This window comes from Balaenoptera acutorostrata, chromosome 21 (assembly GCF_949987535.1).
Source record: "Balaenoptera acutorostrata chromosome 21, mBalAcu1.1, whole genome shotgun sequence".
Classification (NCBI taxonomy): domain Eukaryota; kingdom Metazoa; phylum Chordata; class Mammalia; order Artiodactyla; family Balaenopteridae; genus Balaenoptera; species Balaenoptera acutorostrata.
In genome coordinates, this window is record NC_080084.1 from 10402343 (window position 1) to 10422609 (window position 20267).

The window sequence follows — 20267 nt, forward strand, 5'->3', positions numbered from 1 at the left end:
AACCAAATCTATTGAATAATTGTCTCTGGCTAATTCGGTTAGTTTTAACTTGAATAATGAAGCCTCCAACAGTATTTAATGTAACAGGCCTGAAGTCCAGAAATTGCTCTTCTAAGTAGACCTAAACAATTAGGAACGAGATACATGGCAGAGTGCAATTAATGCGCACAGCTAGAGAGGCAGTTTCTCCAAGGAACTGCAGCACAAAACTGTCTCCCAATTGAGAAAGGTGGTGGCTTTTGGGGGGAGGGGGAGGATGCACTATGTGCTCCAAGTAACAAATCGACAACTTCCATTTGACTTTTCTGCAAACCAAACCAAGTTCAAAGTTGGCCCAAATTTTGTAATCGGGACATTTCTCCTCTACAGTCACAGTTTCAAAACTCTTAGGATTTCTTAAACTAGAAGCCCTTCTAAATTTATCAGAAGACTCAGCTGGTGTTCTGAACTATATTCCACATAGAGTTGCTCTATCACAGCAACCTGTCTGCGGGCTCAGTAAATAGGGTATAAGAAAATGTCTGCTATTGCCATCTCTTGGTCTCTTGGATGCTTCCATCTGCAACCCCCTCCCAACCTTTCTAAAGATTTCCCTCCCACTGGAAACATGTTTGCCTTCCTGATCAACGGATGTTTATTTTGTTTCATTTAGAATAAGACATACTTGCTAAAATGGGGAGTTTCAGCAGCCCTAACAGTTTTCCAGTTGATATGACAGCTCTGACAATTTTGTACTTCTGATCAAATGATTGATCATGCTTTCTACAAAATTTGGAACATATTCTGTCAGGACATTGGCACTGAGCTACAAAATTGTGTGTGTGTGTGTGTGTGTGTGTGTGTGTGTGTTTAACAGAAAAAAGTGAACTAAACTACTTTTGGAAAGCAAGAAAAATATAAAATTATCAATTAGTCACAGTTGAACACATTATATAGGGTTCTTACACATGCAAACATCTTTTATTAGTTTATTTTTAACTAAAAAACTCCTCTTTTATTACTTAAATTTACCAGCTACTGCTTGCAAGCAAGGTAAACCACTGAGATTATCCTTGAGTTTCCAACTCTGGAAAATGAGAATAGATGGGGATCCAGAATGCAGGTATCAGAGCCTGGGATAATATGCAAAGCTTTTGCATCTTGGTTGCTGGCATTTCAGTGAGCTGAATTAGTTTGTCTCCTTAAGAGGACAGAGACAAGGACAGAATTCTAACACCTATAAGGATTCCCTCATGCTGTGTGGGGTGGGAGGACTGAGCATTTTGGAGACACATCCTTTGCTAATGTGTTTAAGTATAGCCACCTTTAAGAAAAAATACTATAGAAAATCCAAACTTTAAAAACTAATTAAGGGAATTTTTATTTAATTAAAGAAAAGAAAGACCACAGAGTTCTTGTAAATAGTCTGTTCCCCTGGTGCGTTTAAATCAATTAGATTTACTAGCAAAACAGCAAAGTTTCAGGAGAACATTATTCTGAATAACTGACTCAGCTAAACTATTAAAGGAGGGGAAAAGTAGTTGAAGAATCTGATCTACTTATTTTAAATCCCGGCATCATATTACCCACCTGGTCCTTGTCAAATGCCACATCTGTTATTCTGCGTACATTCACATGGCTCATGGGGTATGTTTTTCCTTCAAAATTCACAGTTTACAAAGAGAAAGGGCAGGTGCTTATGACTAGTGGAAGGACATCATCTACCCTAAAAGGAGCTTTATTTTACCTGAGATTTGGTACAAGATCACCTACCAGAATCATTTTGTCCAAAGGGGTGGCTTTGCACCAATGAAACATGCCACTGCTATCAAGGCGGTCAGACTCTCGCTCCATTTCGTATAGCAAAGCCCTAGATACGGAGAATGGAGAGTTAGCCTGGGAACACTTGGGGCTCTGGTGTAACAAAGCATGACGTCAAACTCATTGGAGCCTCAAGCCCAAAGTGAAGAATAACATAAGGAAAATGACCTCGGGTCTATGAGACCCCCGAATAAAGATGCATGTCTGAAGGACACCAAGGGCTGAATGTCTTCACAGCTGAGGACATACTAAGCACTTTGGGCAAAAGCCATCAAGAATTGTGTGTATGTGTATGTGTGCGTGCACATCTGTGTGTATATGTTTAACAGACACACCAGTGTCTCTTTTTAACTTAGATTAACTGCCTTGAGGGTGGTCACTTCTGCTCTTAATTTTGCTACCGTTCTGATGCTACTGCTGCTTGGGAGAAATCACGAGAGGTGTTTTGCGCACCTGAATACAGAATTTAAAAGGCTGTGAGATCGAATCATGAGTGGTATACCTCTCTCCTGAACCTGTTTTCCTCTTGTCTCCTTTCCATACCTTTTCTTATGGGTCTCTTTTGAAACATCCTTACTTATTAAATACATTTTGCATCCTTTACAGCTTCCATCACCGGCCTTCATTTGACTAAAATTTGCTCAAACCTTGGTCTAAGTCTCGGCAAAGCCTTCCATGTGATCACCCTACATTGCCATCAGGCACAATGCTTGTCATGTCATGTATTCAATGACCAAAAGGGTTGGAGGAGCTTTTGAAAAATCCCACTCCCATCCCAAGGAATATATATGTGCTTGTGAGAGGAGAAAGGAAACCCTTCAAGAATCACAGAGAGGTTTGGGTTAGAAAGGACCTGTTCAAGTCGAGAGAATCCAGGCATTGACTGCAGAAACAACCTCAAATCCCAAGAGCTTAACCCAACACAGGTTATTTCTCACCCACACTATGTATTTTACTGAGGTGAACAGGTGTCTCTGCTCTACACAGCCATTCAGAGTCTTAGGGGGACAGAGGCTCTACCATCTTAAGGGTACACCCCTTGGAACATGCATCCTCCTTGGTCATTAAGGCAAGAGAAGAGAGAGAGATGAGCCCAGGCATTTAACTGCCTTGGCCCAAATCGACAAGTCATTGCACCTCACATTTCATTGGCCAGAACGAGTCATATGGCTCACATTTAATTGGCCAGAACCAGTCACATTGCTCACATTTCACTGGCCAGAATGAGTCACATGGCTCCTGCTGACTTTACAGGGCTGAGGAATGTGGGAAGCATCTGAAATATCTGCTGAGCATTTCTGTCTCTTTCAGAGACTTTAAAGGACACCCCTTAGTTTATGGATAAAAGTCAAAGAGCTAACAGACTGTAAAGCTGACACTTGAATATAATGCTGAGGTTGAGATTACTGGTGCTCACAATGTCCAATTTTCCTTTCCTGCCTTAGCAGATGGAGGGGTTACGTGGGGCCACATGATTCATTCTGGCCAATGACATGTGAGAAGTGATGGCTGATGTAGGGAGAAGCCCTCATGTGATTCTTCAGGCTCCCTCCTAACCTGCTGCAGAAATGGCCAGCCTGAGTACATGAGTGACTATGTGGAGCCGAGTCCCTGCCTCCTTGACCTGCGCTGGGCATGTAACATGAACACGAAAGACACCGTTGTTGCACTAAGCCACTGAGATTTCACGGTTGTTCCCACAGCAGTAGTCTGCCCTATCCTAATACAAATACCTTTTCCAAAATGCACGTTCCATAACATTAGCAGCTGGAGAAGTCCCGAGGAAATGATTTCTGTAAGCAAATAAATTTTTAGAAAAGTATCCCCTCTTTGAAATTCACCCCACAGCTTAGCATATGAAAAGTTCTGAAAAGTCTTGCAAAAGAGATATCCTTTAAAATTTGTATAATCCAGTGTTTTTCACACACTTCTTGGATCACAAAAACTTTTACTATTTACTTAGGTACTTACTACTTAAAAATATCTGTTACTATGCCTTGAAATGCCTTTTCCGATGTACTGTACTATGTCACACTATAGGTTCAGTCCCGGTAACCAGTAGCTTATGACAGCATTCTCCTGTGAGATTTTACTATACATCCTGGGACTAATATGACCTATTGTTCTTTGTGCTGAAGGGTTAGGGGTTTTCCCTGTGAATTAATACAGCTTGTTATTCAACACCTGGTTCAAAGACAGATCCAATGTAAGTATTTTGCTCTCTTTAACCAGGTTAGTTTCTAAACTACTATCTGAAGTCATACTTTTTCAGACAAAGGAACTTAAACTTAGATCGACATCAGACCTAAACTAATGGGATAGAGAGAGGACCCAGACAGAGAAGCTGGGGTGGGGGACTTGAGGCACTGGAGAAGGGTTTAGAAAAGTAGAGAGGCTAATTGCTAATGAGATCAGCCAAGGACTAGGTGCAATCCTTTATTTTCCTCTCCATTTGAGACCTACCTACAAAGTTAGTGGATTCTAGTCATCTACCTAGGCAGAAGATGTTGTAAAGTTAAGACTCAAGGTCAGCTTGACCAAAATGAGTTATCTTGTTAATTCAAATTAACAGCTTTTGGTGGTTTAAATATCCATAAGTCATGAGTCCCAACTCAGCATCCTAAAAGCCACACAGGCTCTCTTAATGGTGATGGCTAGACAGGACCACGGTGATGGCTTTATGCCAAGCTTGTTAAGGGGAGCACACCAAGACCCTAGTCTGGTTTTGATTTTTATCAGGATTTGGAGAATTGCTGTATTACTCATTCATAGCAGCTTGTTTCTCTCCATGTGTAGTTTCCTAGACACAGTCCCTCAGGTGTTGATATAATATACCCAAGCTACCTTCAGGAGGTGGCTTCCTGCTCTGCCCTCAGCACCCATGTCTACAATAACTGCCCCTACTTTTCTTCTGGTCACTTTCTTCAGCTTTTTTGCCACTTCTTCTAATGCTTCCTTTCCCCACGCCCACCCCGCATAATGAATAAAGAGTCCTTGGTCTGGAAATGAAAGGCCCTTTTGGCAGATGGAAGATGATCTTCTCCCAAGCACATTTAACTTGACTCAGAGTAGCAAATAAATCACTGTACACTTTTCTATCATAATAAAAAGCATGATCTATGTAGCCAAGATGTCACAGAAAACATCTTTCTTCATTCTGATGTTATGGAAAACAGATATGCCTTAGAGGAAACACCTGCTGGAGACCTGCATTAAAGAAAAGGCTGGAGGAGACCCACTTCATCATAAAGGCATCCATCCAGTGTCCTTGCTAAAGCAAAACCTGATGCGATTCAGTTCACCATCCCTTAACTAAAGCTCCCTTCTGCCATATGCCTTGCAAATGACATGATCCTTTCAGAAATATACTTCCCTAGAGAGACTAATAAATCATCTATGAGAATGTGCAGTACTAGCAGTCTTAGAACTTGGAAACAAGGATTGTATCATAAAGGCTGACTCTACTGGAGGGAAAGGTAGCCGCAGGGCACCACCCAGGTCATTCAGGGCAAAGAAGAAAAGCCACATCTTGACCACAGGGAGAACCCTCTTGGGTGAGGGGGTCTTTCTGTATAAGACAGCCTGGGAGAAATAAGGTGGGAGTTATCAGAGAGTGCCCTCGGCAGGACATGGTTGGGGTGATGGTGGGGTTGGTTCACTGGTCACAAGATAGGCTTCTTACTGTCCGAGCAAAGTGTGGTACCTTCCCTGGGAGAACCGAGGTGGTAACGGACCTTGAAATGTCCTCAGTCAGGTCTTGCCTTCCACCTTTGGAAGCCGATAGGCTGAGTGTGCTGGGTGAGGACCTGTGGATGTGCAGAGCCATATGTGAAGGAAGCCGCCAGCTCTCTTTGCTGACAACTGCCTTCTTCAGTCTGCTTTGACATTCATGAAGCAAATGTCTTGTGAGCACAAGCTTGGACATAGCCCAGCTAAGGAAGGCAGGCTCCTTTCCTCTCTGCTTTCTGGAACCATTCTGAAGAGAACTTCTATTCCTCCTGTGCCCATAGCAACTTATCTTGTATGAATCCTATCAGTTAAAGGAAAATACAAATGAAGCACCGTGTGCCTTTTGTTTCCAGTGGTGGCACCTGATGAGACAGAGATCCAGCCATGCAGGGACACCTCCATTAAGAAGGTGGGGGGGGCTTCCCTGGTGGCGCAGTGGTTAGGAATCTGCCTGCCAATGCAGGGGACACGGGCTTGAGCCCTGGGAAGATCCCACATGCCACGGAGCAACTAAGCCCGCGAGCCACAACTACTGAGGCCATGTGCCACAACTACTGAAGCCCACGCACCTAGAGCCCATGAGCCACAACTACTGAGCCTGCGCGTCTGGAGCCTGTGCTCCGCAACAAGAGAGGCCGCGATAGTGAGAGGTCCGCGCACCGCGATGAAGAGTGGCCCCCGCTTGCCACAACTAGAGGAAGCCCTCACACAGAAACGAAGACCCAACACAGCCAAAAATAAATAAAATAAATTAAAAAAAAAAAAGAAGGTGGGGGGTAGGTTTCAGTGCCAGGTCAGGAAGCGTGATTTCCTAGAGTGTAAGTCTGCTTCCTTATTTCCTCCAACAAACAGACTTGACTCAGATTATTCTTGAAAATGATCCACCAATGGATGAGATCCTCCCTTTCACAATATCTATTAGAAAGCTCAAAAAGCACCTACAGTTCCTTTTTTTTGTCTTTGCAGGTCTCGTTTTTGGATGTGTTAGGAAATCCTGGCGTGTGACCATTCCATCTGAAACCTCTTTAAAACTCCACAGGTGGCCTGTAAATTCTTAGGAGAGAGTTTTCTGGCCTGGATGCAGAACAATATATTTTTTGCTCAAGACTTGAGTTGAATAAAAACAATATGTTTCATCAAGTCTTAGCACAGGGAGAAGGACAAGTCCCTTGGCTGAGTGCTGGGGAGGAGAGGAGGGATGTGTGCCTGTTTCCAGGAGTTTCAGGGCCCTTCTTGGTTCAGTCTTTGGAAAAATCTCTTGCCACTGCCTCTTGAAAGCAGCCATCAAGTTCCCACCAAAAACGGAGGGAAAGTTCTCAGTCCCAGGATGCCTTTGGTGCTGCTGAGGATTCTGTATCTTGCAGGCTACAGCTGCCTTCTCCCCAGGGACTTTGGCACAGGTAGTGACAAGGCTATGCAGTTCACACTTAACCTGGAAATAGTCATTTATCGTCAATTCTGACTACCACCTTTCGTGTTCTGGGAAAGAGGAAATCACCTAAAATTTAGGAATGTGAGGGCACGCTGTATAATCTCTGCTTCCCCCCACCTCTCTCTCAGACTTACACACATATACACACACCTCTATACACATACACACACGCTGTAGTCAAACTTCAGAATATGAGTCTTCATGGTCATATTATGATTTCATTTTCCTGGGTTTCACCTGGATGCCGCTTACTCATTCCAAAGCATTATTTTTACTTTGGAGGGAAACTTAAGGCATAAAAATGTGGATCACTTTTTGCAGCCCATTCGCCTAGGAACCTGGGCACGGGCAAGTGGAAAAGGGCTCCTGTGAGCGCTGAGAAGCCTCAGGACCAAGCAACCGGGGAAGGAGCTCAGGAAGGTGACGGGCACAACTCACTTTCCCTGTTAGAAAGGGCTCTGTGATCACGTCCTTTTTGACGAGAAGGGGAAACGGAGCACCAGACTCTGCGCCTCCCGCCCCCAGCTGGACCAGATCTCCCTGCTGAGACTCCTTTACCGGGTAAAAAGTGAGAAAGCCTGCCACAAGATCTCACGGGGCGTGACATACGTTGACAACAGGCTGGTTATCTCCAAAGCTCCAAGCCCTCTTGGTAGTCATGTGGGAAACCTTAGGGAAGGAGGGGAATAAGAAACCCAGGGGTGGGAGGGATAAACTGGGAGATTGGGATTGACATATACACACTACTATATATAAAACATAGATAACTAATAAGAACCTACTGTGGGCTTCCCTGGTGGCGCAGTGGTTGAGGGTCTGCCTGCTAATGCAGGGGACACGGGTTCAAGCCCTGGTCTGGGAGGATCCCACATGCCGCGGAGCAACTGGGCCCGTGAGCCACAACTACTGAGCCTGCGCGTCTGGAGCCTGTGCTCCGCAACAGGAGAGGCCGCGATAGTGAGAGGCCCACGCACCGCGACGGAGAGTGGCCCCCGCTTGCCACAACTAGAGAAAAGCCCTTGCACAGAAACGAAGACCCAACACAGCTAAAAATAATAAAATAAATAAATAAATAAAAATTAAAAAAAAAAAAAGAACCTACTGTATAGCACAGGAACTCTACTCAATACTCTGTAAATGGCCTATATGGGAACAGAATCTAAAAAAGAGTGGATATATGTATATGTATAATTGATTCATTTTGCTGTACAGCAGAAACTAACACAACATTGTAAATCAACTATACTCCAATAAAAATTAATAATAAAAAAAGAGAAAACCATTGTGGGGCAGCTAGGGCAACCGACTCTGCTGGTTGGCTTAAGACTCTGGTGTTCTGGACAAGAGACTTCAGTACTAACACTGGTCACTCGATGGCCAGAATGGGGATACTTTTCCCTGATAATCTGAAAAGCTCCTAGAGAGAGAGGAAGAAGGGGGAAGGAAGAATAAAGCCTTGAAACGCTATGCCCAGAACACTTTCCATACCTCTATGTTTATAGGTAATTCTGGCTGATGTTCAGTGGAAGGAAAGACAGTTGGATGGCTGGAGCCCTGGAGGTTTTACGACAAGAAGGTTCCAGTAAATTGTATCTTCCAAATTCCGGCTTGTTCCTGTCTCCTAATTCCTGGCATATACAAAATCTTCCCTAAATTATTGAGGAATTATTGACTTTAGTGGTAAAGAGTGTTGGTATGATTTTTTAAAAATCTGAAAATGGTATTTTAAAAAAGAGAGGTGTTAAACTTCAGGACATCACTGTATTCAGTGTAATCTTATTTCAGTCTACACAGGAGAATGTAAACTGTGTTCTAGCGTAAACCACATCAGCTGTGAGTAGGGCGCTCTGTTGGCCTTTACATGCTGCTTTCCAGATGGAGTCTATCAAGCCCATGCCCTCTGTTTTCCATGTTTACCATCTGAAATCTCCGCAAAGACATTTTTTCCACCCTCTTGCCTTAGAAGTTAGACCCGAGGTCAGAATGGCCCCGGCCCAGGTTAAGGCAAGAAGGGGAGGGTGTTTCCATTAGATAAACCCACATCTGAGCTCACACGTGACGGGTTCTCTGCTAAGTTTTGCTTTATTTCTGATGAGTGTAAACTGACAGATTCTCTGCAGAGCGTATTCTGTGAAAGCATTCATGTAGGCATCTGAGAACTTAAAATTGTTACCAGACGGGAGATGGAGGAGAGAGATAAAAAAGGACAATTTCCTCTTCCTCACCCATTCCCCAGATGGACCCTCATTTAAATCCCTTTATATTGATATTTTATGGATATTGCATTTGGGATTTCCTACAACGTGAGGACAAATGAGACAATACCGGAGCAGCAGCTACTTTAATAAAGGCTGGAGTTTGTTTCCTGGGCAGGGGAGGCCAGGGCGCAGGGCAAGCCTCACCTCTCCTGGGACCGATTTCCTCAGCCAATCTTTTCACCATGAGGTTGTATTTTCAGGTGCCCTTTCCAACACTCTCTAAATATCAAACGACACAGTAAACACAGAAGTTGATCTGAATGAAAAATATTTTCCTCCCTTAGACAGTTTGGGATACAATCTTCCCTGTTCAATGAACTAGGAGCTGAACGATTAAGTCAGTTATTCCGATACTTTTGATCTTAAAAAACACATTACATGAGACAAATGCAAATTTCAGGCAAAAGACTATTACTTTTTGTGGGGAGGTAACGGAAGTGGGAGATAGGAATTTGAAATATCTGAAAACCAGTTCATTTTTCATTGTAGTGATATACTTTCTAAGGTTTTAAGGGATTGAGGCTGGGTCAGAGATTAGGGTGACAAAAATGCTTTCCTTATGCAGTGGGGGTGAGAGGCTTGGCCTTGACAATTACTAGTAATAATACCCCCCACCAAAGACATTAGGAGTGGAAAAAAGAGCATCCATCAAAATGTTACAGGTGTGGGTGTGCGTGAGTGTGTGTGACAGAAAGAGAAAGAGAGGGAAAGGCATCAAACTGAAACGTACACAAACTGTGTAGAGGACATAATTCCAGGACACGTGAATACTAATGGATTTTTTTTTTCTAGAAAAAGGGTGTTATTTGTGAAGTCTTCTTATCCACATTCCTTAGTTTCTCTGAAATCCCAGGGGCTGAAGGTCAAAATGGAGACAAATTATTAGCATGCTGGTGATTACAGATTTTTGGAAACATTGGAAGGACCTAATGATGTGTCGAGGACCACAGACTTTAAAAACTTCCCCACATCTGGAAGCCATCTCTGGAGGGAAGCCTACGGAATAAAGGCATTCTGGGTGCTATAGCATTGTCCTTAGCACCCGTGACCTGTCAAGCAGCACCGGAGAGAATGGAGATGGACGCCACGTGGAATCAGTTGTGACACGGACCCCTCCTCCCCCGCTATGTGTTACAAGATGGCTATTTTTTAAAAGTGGCCTGCCTCGATTGAAGGTGAAAAGTTAGAATTAGTGGTCTCTGGTGGGAGGGAAATGGTTATGGTTAGTGTTCTTTAACAAGAAGAAGTGATCAAAGTTGGGCTGTTTGTAGGGGTGAAAGGTCAGAGTCGGGGTTTTTAGGTGGGAGACAGGAGTCACAGGGTGAGAGGGAAGGAAGGTCTCGAGCACTGTTACCGAGGTGGCCCCTGTGTTTTAGGTCTTTACATTAAAGATGAATGAGAACGATGGGAAAGGAGGAGGATGCCCACACTGCCTTGTTCGCCTCTGAGATTAAGTTTCCGCAGCACATCAAGTACTTGACTTTTCTCACGTGTGACTACATAGGTGACGTTCATTTCTGGATTTCCTGAAGCTGAGGTCTGTTGCATCGAGAAACCATCGGGAATGAGCTATCACCTCACACCAGTCACAGTGGCCACCATCAAAACATCTACAAACAATAAATGCTGGAGAGGGTGTGGAGAAAAGGGACCCCTCCTGCACTGTTGGTGGGAATGTAAATTGATACAGCCACTATGGAGAACAGTATGGAGGTTCCTTAAAAAACTACAAATAGAACTACCATACGACCCAGCAATCCCACTACTGGGCATACCCTGAGAAAACCATAATTCATAAAGAGTCACGTACCACAATGTTCACTGCAGCTCTATTTACAATAGCCAGGACATGGAAGCAACCGAAGTGTCCATCGACAGATGAATAGATAAAGAAGATGTGGCACATATATACAATGGAATATTACTCAGCCATAAAAAGAAACGAAATGGAGTCATTTGTAGTGAGGTGGATGGACCTAGAGTCTGTCATACAGAGTGAAGTAAGTCAGAAAGAGAAAAACAAATACAGTATGCTAACACATATATACGGAATCTAAGGGAAAAAAAAAAAAAAAGGCCATGAAGAACCTAGTGGCAAGACGGGAATAAAGACACAGACCTACTAGAGAATGGACTTGAGGATATGGGGAGGGGGTGGGGTGAGATGTGACAGGGTAAGAGAGTGTCATGGACATATATACACTACCAGATGTAAAATAGATAGCTAGTGGGAAGCAGCCGCATAGCACAGGGAGATCAGCTCGGTGCTTTGTGACCACCTAGAGGGATGGGATGGGGAGGGTGGGAGGGAAGGAGATTCAAGAGGGAAGAGATATGGGGATATATGTATATGTATAGCTGATTCACTTTGTTATACAGCAGAAACTAACACACCATTGTAAAGCAATTATACTCTAATAAAGATGTTAAAAAAAAAACAAACACCATCTGGATGCCCCACCACTTCCCCCTATTGCCTAAGGTCCAGAAGGAAACTTTGGGGAGTCATGCATTGCCTTCCCAAAATTGTCTACTTAGGTGCAGCCATTTATAGGAGGGAGAGAGGGAGAAAGGGAGACAGAGAGAGAGTGAGAGAGAGAGTTTCTACAAACTTTCTGGGAACCTTCCTATAATTTAAAAATCACCACGAAACATACACACACATAAATGTCTCCTGTCCCATGGAAACATGGCGTATGCTGATAAGTGAGCTGTGACTTGCATCTTTCTTGCTACGTCTCACAGCACAAACAAGATCACCCCATGGTCCACCACTAGTCACCCAGCAGGCAGAAGTGCATGCATGAAGAGGGCTCCACTGCCCTTGCAGACCAAATGGATGACTCAGAATAATGCATTGTCAAGGTTTTCAGCTAAGAAGCTCTGGCTTTTACAACCTAGAGTAAACTGGCATCTGTCTAGAATTATACGGATACTTAACACAAATATAAATAATATTTAACTTCCCGGTTGGTCATTTCTGGACTGTTTTGCAAGAATGCAAATTCTTTCTTATAATTTCTTTCTCTTCCCTATCAAAATATCCATGGAAAAAGATTCTAAGTTATGCATGAGCTCTCATCACTCCGTGAAAGTAAAAAAACTACACGTTTTGTGAAATCTTCTCTCAACCTCTTCAATTTGACCATCTGCCAGGAACCCATTCTCTTTTACTCAGGATTCTAGGGCAAAAGGCTAACAAAACCACAACAAATTTCAGATGTCTTGATTTTATTCAACTCTTTGATTCTTTTATCGTCTACATTATTTTTTTAGTTTCAATGGGAAACTAAGATTATATAATTAAGGAGTCCGTTGCACTTCATGGCACTCTTTATTCACCTCTATTTTTCCAAGCTGTTCAACACCCTTTTAATCTAAACTCAAAATTTTAGTAAGAGTTTGGGATGAGAATTAATGCCTTTGCGAACTTAACCTCTGCCTATTATTTCCAGACATGTGATGTGATACTGGTCAACCTAACTATCTAGAACAGGATCAAAAATTTTTTTCTGTGAAGGGCCAGGTAGTAAACATGTTAAGCTTGCTGGCCAAGACACAAAACTGATATTATGTAGATATATAACAAGACCGAAAATAAATTTTCACAATTTCTCATTGATGATGTTCAAAATATAATAATCATCATAATAAATATATTTTTGTATTACAGAGCTAATTTCAAAGGTATTTTGCTAAACTGGCATTCAAAGTTAGTGTTCTTATCATCAAACTCAATTGCAAATGTTCACATGTTAATGTTAATGAGATTTAATTCAAAGATTTATCATCTTTGGAAATGTTTTTTCACACAGATAGGTAGGTACTGCCAAATACTGATAGTGCTCCATGAACGTATGATTCTAGTTGAGGATATTCATCCCTTAGAAGACATTATTAGACCCTTCTCTCAATATCTGCCTTTAGCATGTCATTATACGGCAGATTAACCACTTGCAATGGAAGGATAGGTGGAAACTCCTCAACTGAACAGCTAAATGAACTTAAAATACAGAAATTTCCCTTGCACTTGCATCAGAGTCCAAACAAACAAACAAACAGACACTACTGGAACTGAGATCAGAAAATACATCCACTGGAAATATGTATGGAAATAGTGATCACACCTTTTGTTTTAACTTCTGACATCATGGGAAATGTATAAAAGAGCATGACATTAGTTGTGATTCAAAGAACAATAATTGTCATTTTAGTGACTTTATCATAAAATGAGTTTCATATATAAGCTGTTTTGTCTTTTAATTTTATGCTGATTTCTTTAAGGAAAACAGTCAAACCTTCAGTGAATGCCAAGTTTTGAAGCCATTTAGTGTTCAGTAAGTGATCAAGGGCAGATCTCATTCAGAAAAATTTCAGTCCTGACCCAGAGTTCAAAAAATGACAATAAATCTTTACCACTGCTAAGGTCTTAGATGGCTTTGCCATAGGGCAAGTCAGGATATTCAGCTTCTATTTCTGAAAAAATTCACAGAAATAACAATGGTGAAGTCCATAAGAGCAAATGAAATTCACTGCTGATGCTATTGGCCCAATAACTCAGGATAAATTAAAATATTTTCCACAAGATACCAGCTGATGAAAAACACATACATTATATTCATACATATAATGAATATACATAGTCGGTACACACCTTGCATTTCACAAGTTTTGTAAATTTGCCTATGAATTTCTGCTCCACATATATTTTTACCACTATCAGTTGTAATACATCTTAGTAGAGTCTACTTCATACTGTAATGAATTACTGTTGTCTCACCTTCTCTGAATATATTTTCACGTGGTAATTGTGCCATGCAGACCATTCACAGAGGCTAATGTTTCAGTTACTTCAAATTCAGCATTGGCTTCTTTAATAAACAACAATTAAACAGTATCAGTGACATTTATCGACTCATAATGAGCTAAGGGAAGCCACTCAAAATCATTTGCCTTATTTTTTAAATGACTACTGATATGGCTTCTAATGTCAACTATTCAAGCAACCATTTTTGCTGAAAGATTAATGGTAGTAAACAATTTCATTTTCTCTGGACACATTTGTTGACTGCTGCAATCAAATACAATATAATGGACTCACCATCAGAAAATGACTTCCCTTGCTTGGCTACCAAATGAGCCACTTATAAACAAACTTTGTTTGCAAATTCTGTTATGATGAGATAGTCTTTTAAATTTTTCTAACTGTTGTAACAAGTGCTTTTGAATTAGGAATACTGCGGTAAGTGCCTAATCTGATACTGTCAATGTATATTTCATTCATTTAGCACAGATATACTGTCACCGCAAATTCAACTGCTTTGCCATTGCAAGCCATTATAAAAAAACAAGTGGTGGGCTGGGGGTTTGGCCTGTACGATGTAATTTTCTAGCCCCCTGATCTAGAACACACCCTGACATCATGGTAAATTTTTGCATGCGTTAACTATAATTCTAACATGCTTGGTTTTTTGATTTGCAGATTAAAAGTGGCAAATTACAGTTGAAGAGAGGAGTTGCTGCAAAGAGATAGTTTTATACGAGCTTAAGTAATCATTGAAATTTTAATAGAAAGATAAAAAACAAAACTAGAAAAAGTAGCCATGGAGAAAAGCACTTCCAGATGGCAGTAAGGATATCCAAAAGTCCACTCTTTCATAAAAGCAATGAGAATACTGACAAAAATTCTCAAAATCAACTATTTCAGAACTCTGGAAATTAGCCAGATGCCTGAAGCAATCTGAGACATGTCCAACAAAAATGACAGAATCTTGATAAGAACAGTAAGTTTTGTTGCATTTTAACTTGCCTATTCCCATCCCCCTCTCCCCAGCTCTGCAGTAGCCTTGAAGTCCAAAAGCCTCAAAATCACAGTAGCCATGAAAACCAGCAGGCTAGCATCTACTGGAGAGGCAAGAATGGATTTGAACTTCCCCCAAAGCCCTATTCACACAAAATATCATTATTTAGCTTTATGGCAGCTCCCTGGAGACATTCAATCACAGGACTTGTCTTTATTTGACCTGACACCGAGCCTCCTCAGTGGGAATAGCTGGTTCCCCTGGGGAATTTTCCAAAAATGATGAGCAGCAATTGTTTAAAATTGCAGATACTTGAGGCAGAGATAACAGTGTGGCAAACAAGAGGCTAATCAAAATCCTTAAACAGAAAAGTTGGAGAAGGAGAAGTCCATGGGGGTGGGGGGTTTGAAAAGCTTTTACTTATTCATTCTAGGAATCTAAAAGAAAACCACATGCATGTGCAAGGCTGTGCACTTGATACCCAGGAAACACCTGAGACATCCTTAATCCCTCGCATCTGGGTGACTTTGAGACCCTGCGCAAGAAGGAAGTAAAGGCTAAGGCAGAGATGTAAACTGATGGAGTGTTGAAGGCATTCCCCAACATGCACACAGAGCCCCTTGGCAGAGAGACTTACTGATTCAAGGCTTTTAAGTACTGTTAAAATGGCAACACTATCCAAACTCATCTGAAGTTTCAAATCAATCTCTAAGTTAGCTGTATTTTTTTTTTTTTGGCAGAACTTGACAAACTGATTCTAAAATTAATATGGAAATTGAATGGACCTAGAAAAACCAAACAATCCAGACAAAGAACAAAGTTGGGGAATCACACTTCCTGATTTCATAACTTACTACAAATTGCATTAATCAAGACAGTGTGCTGCTTGCATCAAGATAGATATATAGATCAGTGGAATAGAATGGAGGCCAGATATAAACTCTTAATTTAAGGGTCAATTCATTTTAACAAGGGTGCCAACGTAATCCAGTGGGGAAAAGAATAGTATTTCCAACAGATACTGCAGGAACAACTGAATATCCACGTGGAAAAGAAAGAAGTTGGACCTTTACCTTACATTTTCTATAAAAAATTAACTTAAATGGATCAAAGACTTAAATGTAAGAACTATAATTATTAAACTCTTAGAAGAAAACAGGTATAAATCTTCAAAACCATGGATTAGGCAATGGTTTCTTAGATATAACACCAAAGAACACAGGCAGTAAAATAAAAAATAGACAATTTTGATGCCATCAAAATTAAAAACCTTTGTGGTTCAAAGGACTCCACAAAGAACGTGAAAAAAGACAGCTCACGGAATGTGAGAAAATATGTGCAAATGATACATCTGATAAGGAACTTGGTCAGGAAAAATAAATAACTCTTAGAATTCAACTACAAAGACAACCCAATTAAAAAGATGGGTAAAAGGCTTGATAGTCATACAAATAACCAATAAGCACATGAAAAGATTCTCATCATTAGGCATCAGGGAAATTCAAATAAAAACCACAATGAGGTATCACCACACCCACTAGGATGGCTATCATAAAAAAGACAGACAATAACAAGTGTCAGAGAGGATGTAAAGACAGTGGAGCCCTTACACATTGCTGGTGTAATTGCAAAACGGTGCATCAGCCTTGCAAAATAATTCAGCAGCTCCTCAAAATGCTATGAATAGAGTTATCACATAACCTAACAATTCTACTCCTGGGTATATATCGAAGTGAACTGAAAACATGCATCTGTACTAAAACCTGCACATGAATGTCCATTGCAGCATTATTCATAATAGCCGAGGAGAGAAACAACCCAAATGTTTATCAACTAATGAAAGGATAAACAAAATGTAGTGTGCTGATACAATGGAATACTATTCAGTCCTAAAAAGGAATGAAGACTAGACAGGCTACAACATGGATAAACCTAGAAACATTATGCTAAATAAAAGATGTCAGACACAAAAGGTCATATACTACATAATTCAATTTTTATGACATGTTCAGAATGGGAAAATCCATAAAGACAGAAAGTAGATTAGTGATTTTGGAGGATGTGGGAAGGGGTGAATGGTACCAAGTTTTTTCTGCGAGTGATGAACTTGTTCTGGACTTAGACGTGCCAGCTGCACAATTCTGTGACTATACTAACAACCACTGTACTGAGTTGTACAGTAGGTGAATTGTATCGCAGTAAGTTTTCATTATAAAAACAACAACAAAGTAGTCACAGAAGGGACAAAGCGAGGTATTCTATTTGTCTTCCCAGAGGGTCAAATTCTCCTCCAATTCAATTAACTGTAACTGTACTGTGTATTATGACACATATAATTATTGACATTCATAATGATAACTGAATAATCTAGAAGAAGTTGAACTATAGTCAATACATCCTTCCATAAAGAATCAGGAAAAGGGCCTACTATGTTCCTAGGATTATTTTCATCTAAAATTATGTAAACAATAATGATGCTTAGATAAGTTCTAGGCAAAGCTCGCCAGAATGATTTGTTCCAAGATTTTTGACTCACTGAAGTTGAAAATATCTTTCAACTATTGTGAGTATCTCATATGACACTGAAATTTATAGACTATAAGAAGCTATTGACATTTCCTCTCTAAGGCTTACAGAGACTTCCACATGTTTGAGCTCCATGAGGACAGAGATCATGTGTATGATCTGCATCTAGCACAGTGTTTGGCACAATGCAATTATTGAGGACATCCACTGAATTCCCAATAAATATTTGTTGACTTACTGCCTGGAGAATGAGTAGCTGATGAGAGCCATTGATTGTATCTCTAAACTTGGCCAGTTGTGTTGCCATATGTTACTGGTTTAAGATAGTTATAATAAGTCCAGGCCATCTCTCCTACTATCAGGAAATTCAAAATCAAAAACAAAATTAAGCTTCCTTATAGTTTACACCTTCCATGATTTTAGGGAGATTCACCATCTATTTGTAGGTACATGGTAATTACAGCAAGATGTGTCCCTGTTACCCACAAACTGGGAAATAACAGGTGAATTTTAAAGTAATTAAAGCCACATGATGACTACCATGGGAAACACATGAGAACAAACCAAGGGATTATCTAAAGCTCCCAGATTCCTTGGGAAAAAACGGTTCAGGATAGCAGGTTGAATATGATTGTAATTTAAGTAATGAACTTAATAAATACTATTTTCAAAGAAATGTTCTCTAAATAAACTCCCTTTGATCTAGGAAATGAAAAGAGTAACTGTAGCCAACATCACCTATCTGACCTCTTCCCATAGGAAAAGTTTCTCTTGTTTTGGGGCTCAAACTCATGTGGCAACAGGCTGGGAAGGTGGCTCTGATCCTGACATGCAAATGCAACAGGCTGTGATTAGTCTAAGAGTCCTTCAACCAAGTCATTCTGCTCTAATTTCATGTTCTTCAGGCAAATTCAGATGAGAGTGTTTTATCACAGGTGCCATGTATTGAAGGAGCACACGTGGAAGGCATTACACTTGGTGCTTCACGTTTATTATTGCTAATCCTCACAGCAACTCTGCAATTACCTCATTTTTCAGATGAGGAGAAGCTAGGTAAATTAAGATCCTGTTGTTGCTCTGTGAATAAGGAGGGATGCACTGGCCACGCCAACATGAGCATTTAGGTTCTTATGTGGTTTTATTGTAAAGTAACATACGACTGCTTGGTTGGTACACATCTTTTCCTGGAGGGCAAATCAGAGGCTATCAAGCTGAAAAGCAGACTCTAATGCGTAGCAAATAACCAATATGAATACCATTCTATGAAAAGGCTTGAAAGCAAGCAAATATTGCCAACTTCTCCAACTTATATACTGATATCAACGTTTAGAAAGGCAAAAGTATTGGAAATTCCTTGAAAAAATGCATTTCTGTGGTATAATGAATTCACTGGAGAACAAATGAGATGTAATGCTATGTTTCAAAATAGATACAAATTTGATCTCATTTATAAGCAACCATTTAGCCTGAGTTTTGATGGGTAGGTAATGGCTTCTGTTTTTACTATCATTATAGTTTGGTCTTTTCCAGAAGATCATTAGTTTGAACCATACAGTATATAGCTTTTTCAGACTGACTTCTTAGACAAACTTTAAGATTCATTCATGTCTTTTGCACCTTGGTAGCTCATTTTTTAAAGATTGCCGAATAAAATTCCATTCTGTGGATATAGCACAGTTTGTTATCAATTCACCTATTAAAGAACATCTTGGTTGCTTGCAGTTTTTTTGGTGATTCTGAATAAGCTGCTGTAACGTTCACATGCAGATTTTTCGGTGGACATAAGTTTTCAAAGAAGTTGGGTTAACACCTCGGACAGAGCCCGATTACTGAATTTTATGGTAAGACTATGTTTAGTTTTATAAGAAACCTCCTGTCTTCCAAAGTGACTGTGCCATTTTGCATTCCCACCATCAATGAATGAGAGTTCCTGTTGCTAGGCATCCTTGGGAGCAATTTATATTGTCAATTTTGTTGAATTTTTTCTAAATGAATAGGTAGGTAGTGGTACCTCACTGTTCTTTTAATTTGCAATTCTGTAATGACAAATGACTTGACCATCTTTTCATGTTTATTTTCCACCTGAACATCTTCTTTGGTGAGGTGTCCTTTTAGTTATTTTGCCCATGTTTTAATTGAATTGTTTTCTTATTGAGTTTTAAGAGTTATTTATTGTGTTTATTCTTATTGAGTTTTAAGAGTTCTTTGTTTATTCAGTCCTTTATCAGATATGTATTTTGCAAATATTGTCTTACTTTTTCATTTTAACAGAGTCTTTCAAAGAGCAGATGCTCTTGATTTTAATCAGTTCCAAATTATTGATTGATATTACAATATATTTTCTGTACTCATCCACAAACCCAAGTTCACGTAGATGGTCTCCTATGTCTTCTATTGATAGAAGTTTTGTACTTTTGCATTTTTACATTTACATATATAATCCATTTTGAGCCAATTTTTGTTAAAGGTGTAATATCTACATCTATGTTGCTTTTTTTTGTTTGTTTTCTTTTTGGCTTTGTGTGTGTGTGTGTGTGTGTGCCTATGGATATACAGTGGTTCCATTACCTCCCCTTGAAAAGACGATCCTTTTTCACTTGAATTTCCTTTGCTCCTTTCTCAAACATCAGTTGACCATATTTGTGTGGTCCTATTTTTGAACTTTGTTATTTCTTCCACTGATTCATGTGTCTATGCTTTTATCAATACCATTATGTATTG

General features: G+C 40.3%; 1 protein-coding gene across 1 annotated transcript in view; it reads right to left on the minus strand.

Moving 5' to 3' along the window:
* The window catches only part of KCNU1 (potassium calcium-activated channel subfamily U member 1), a 135178-nt gene that overhangs the window by 24530 nt on the left and 90381 nt on the right, over positions 1–20267 (minus strand). Inside the window, exon 20 of the mRNA XM_007170105.2 lies at positions 1753–1849. Coding sequence (XP_007170167.1) covers positions 1753–1849 — 97 coding nt within the window. The remainder of the gene's footprint in view (positions 1–1752; positions 1850–20267) is intronic.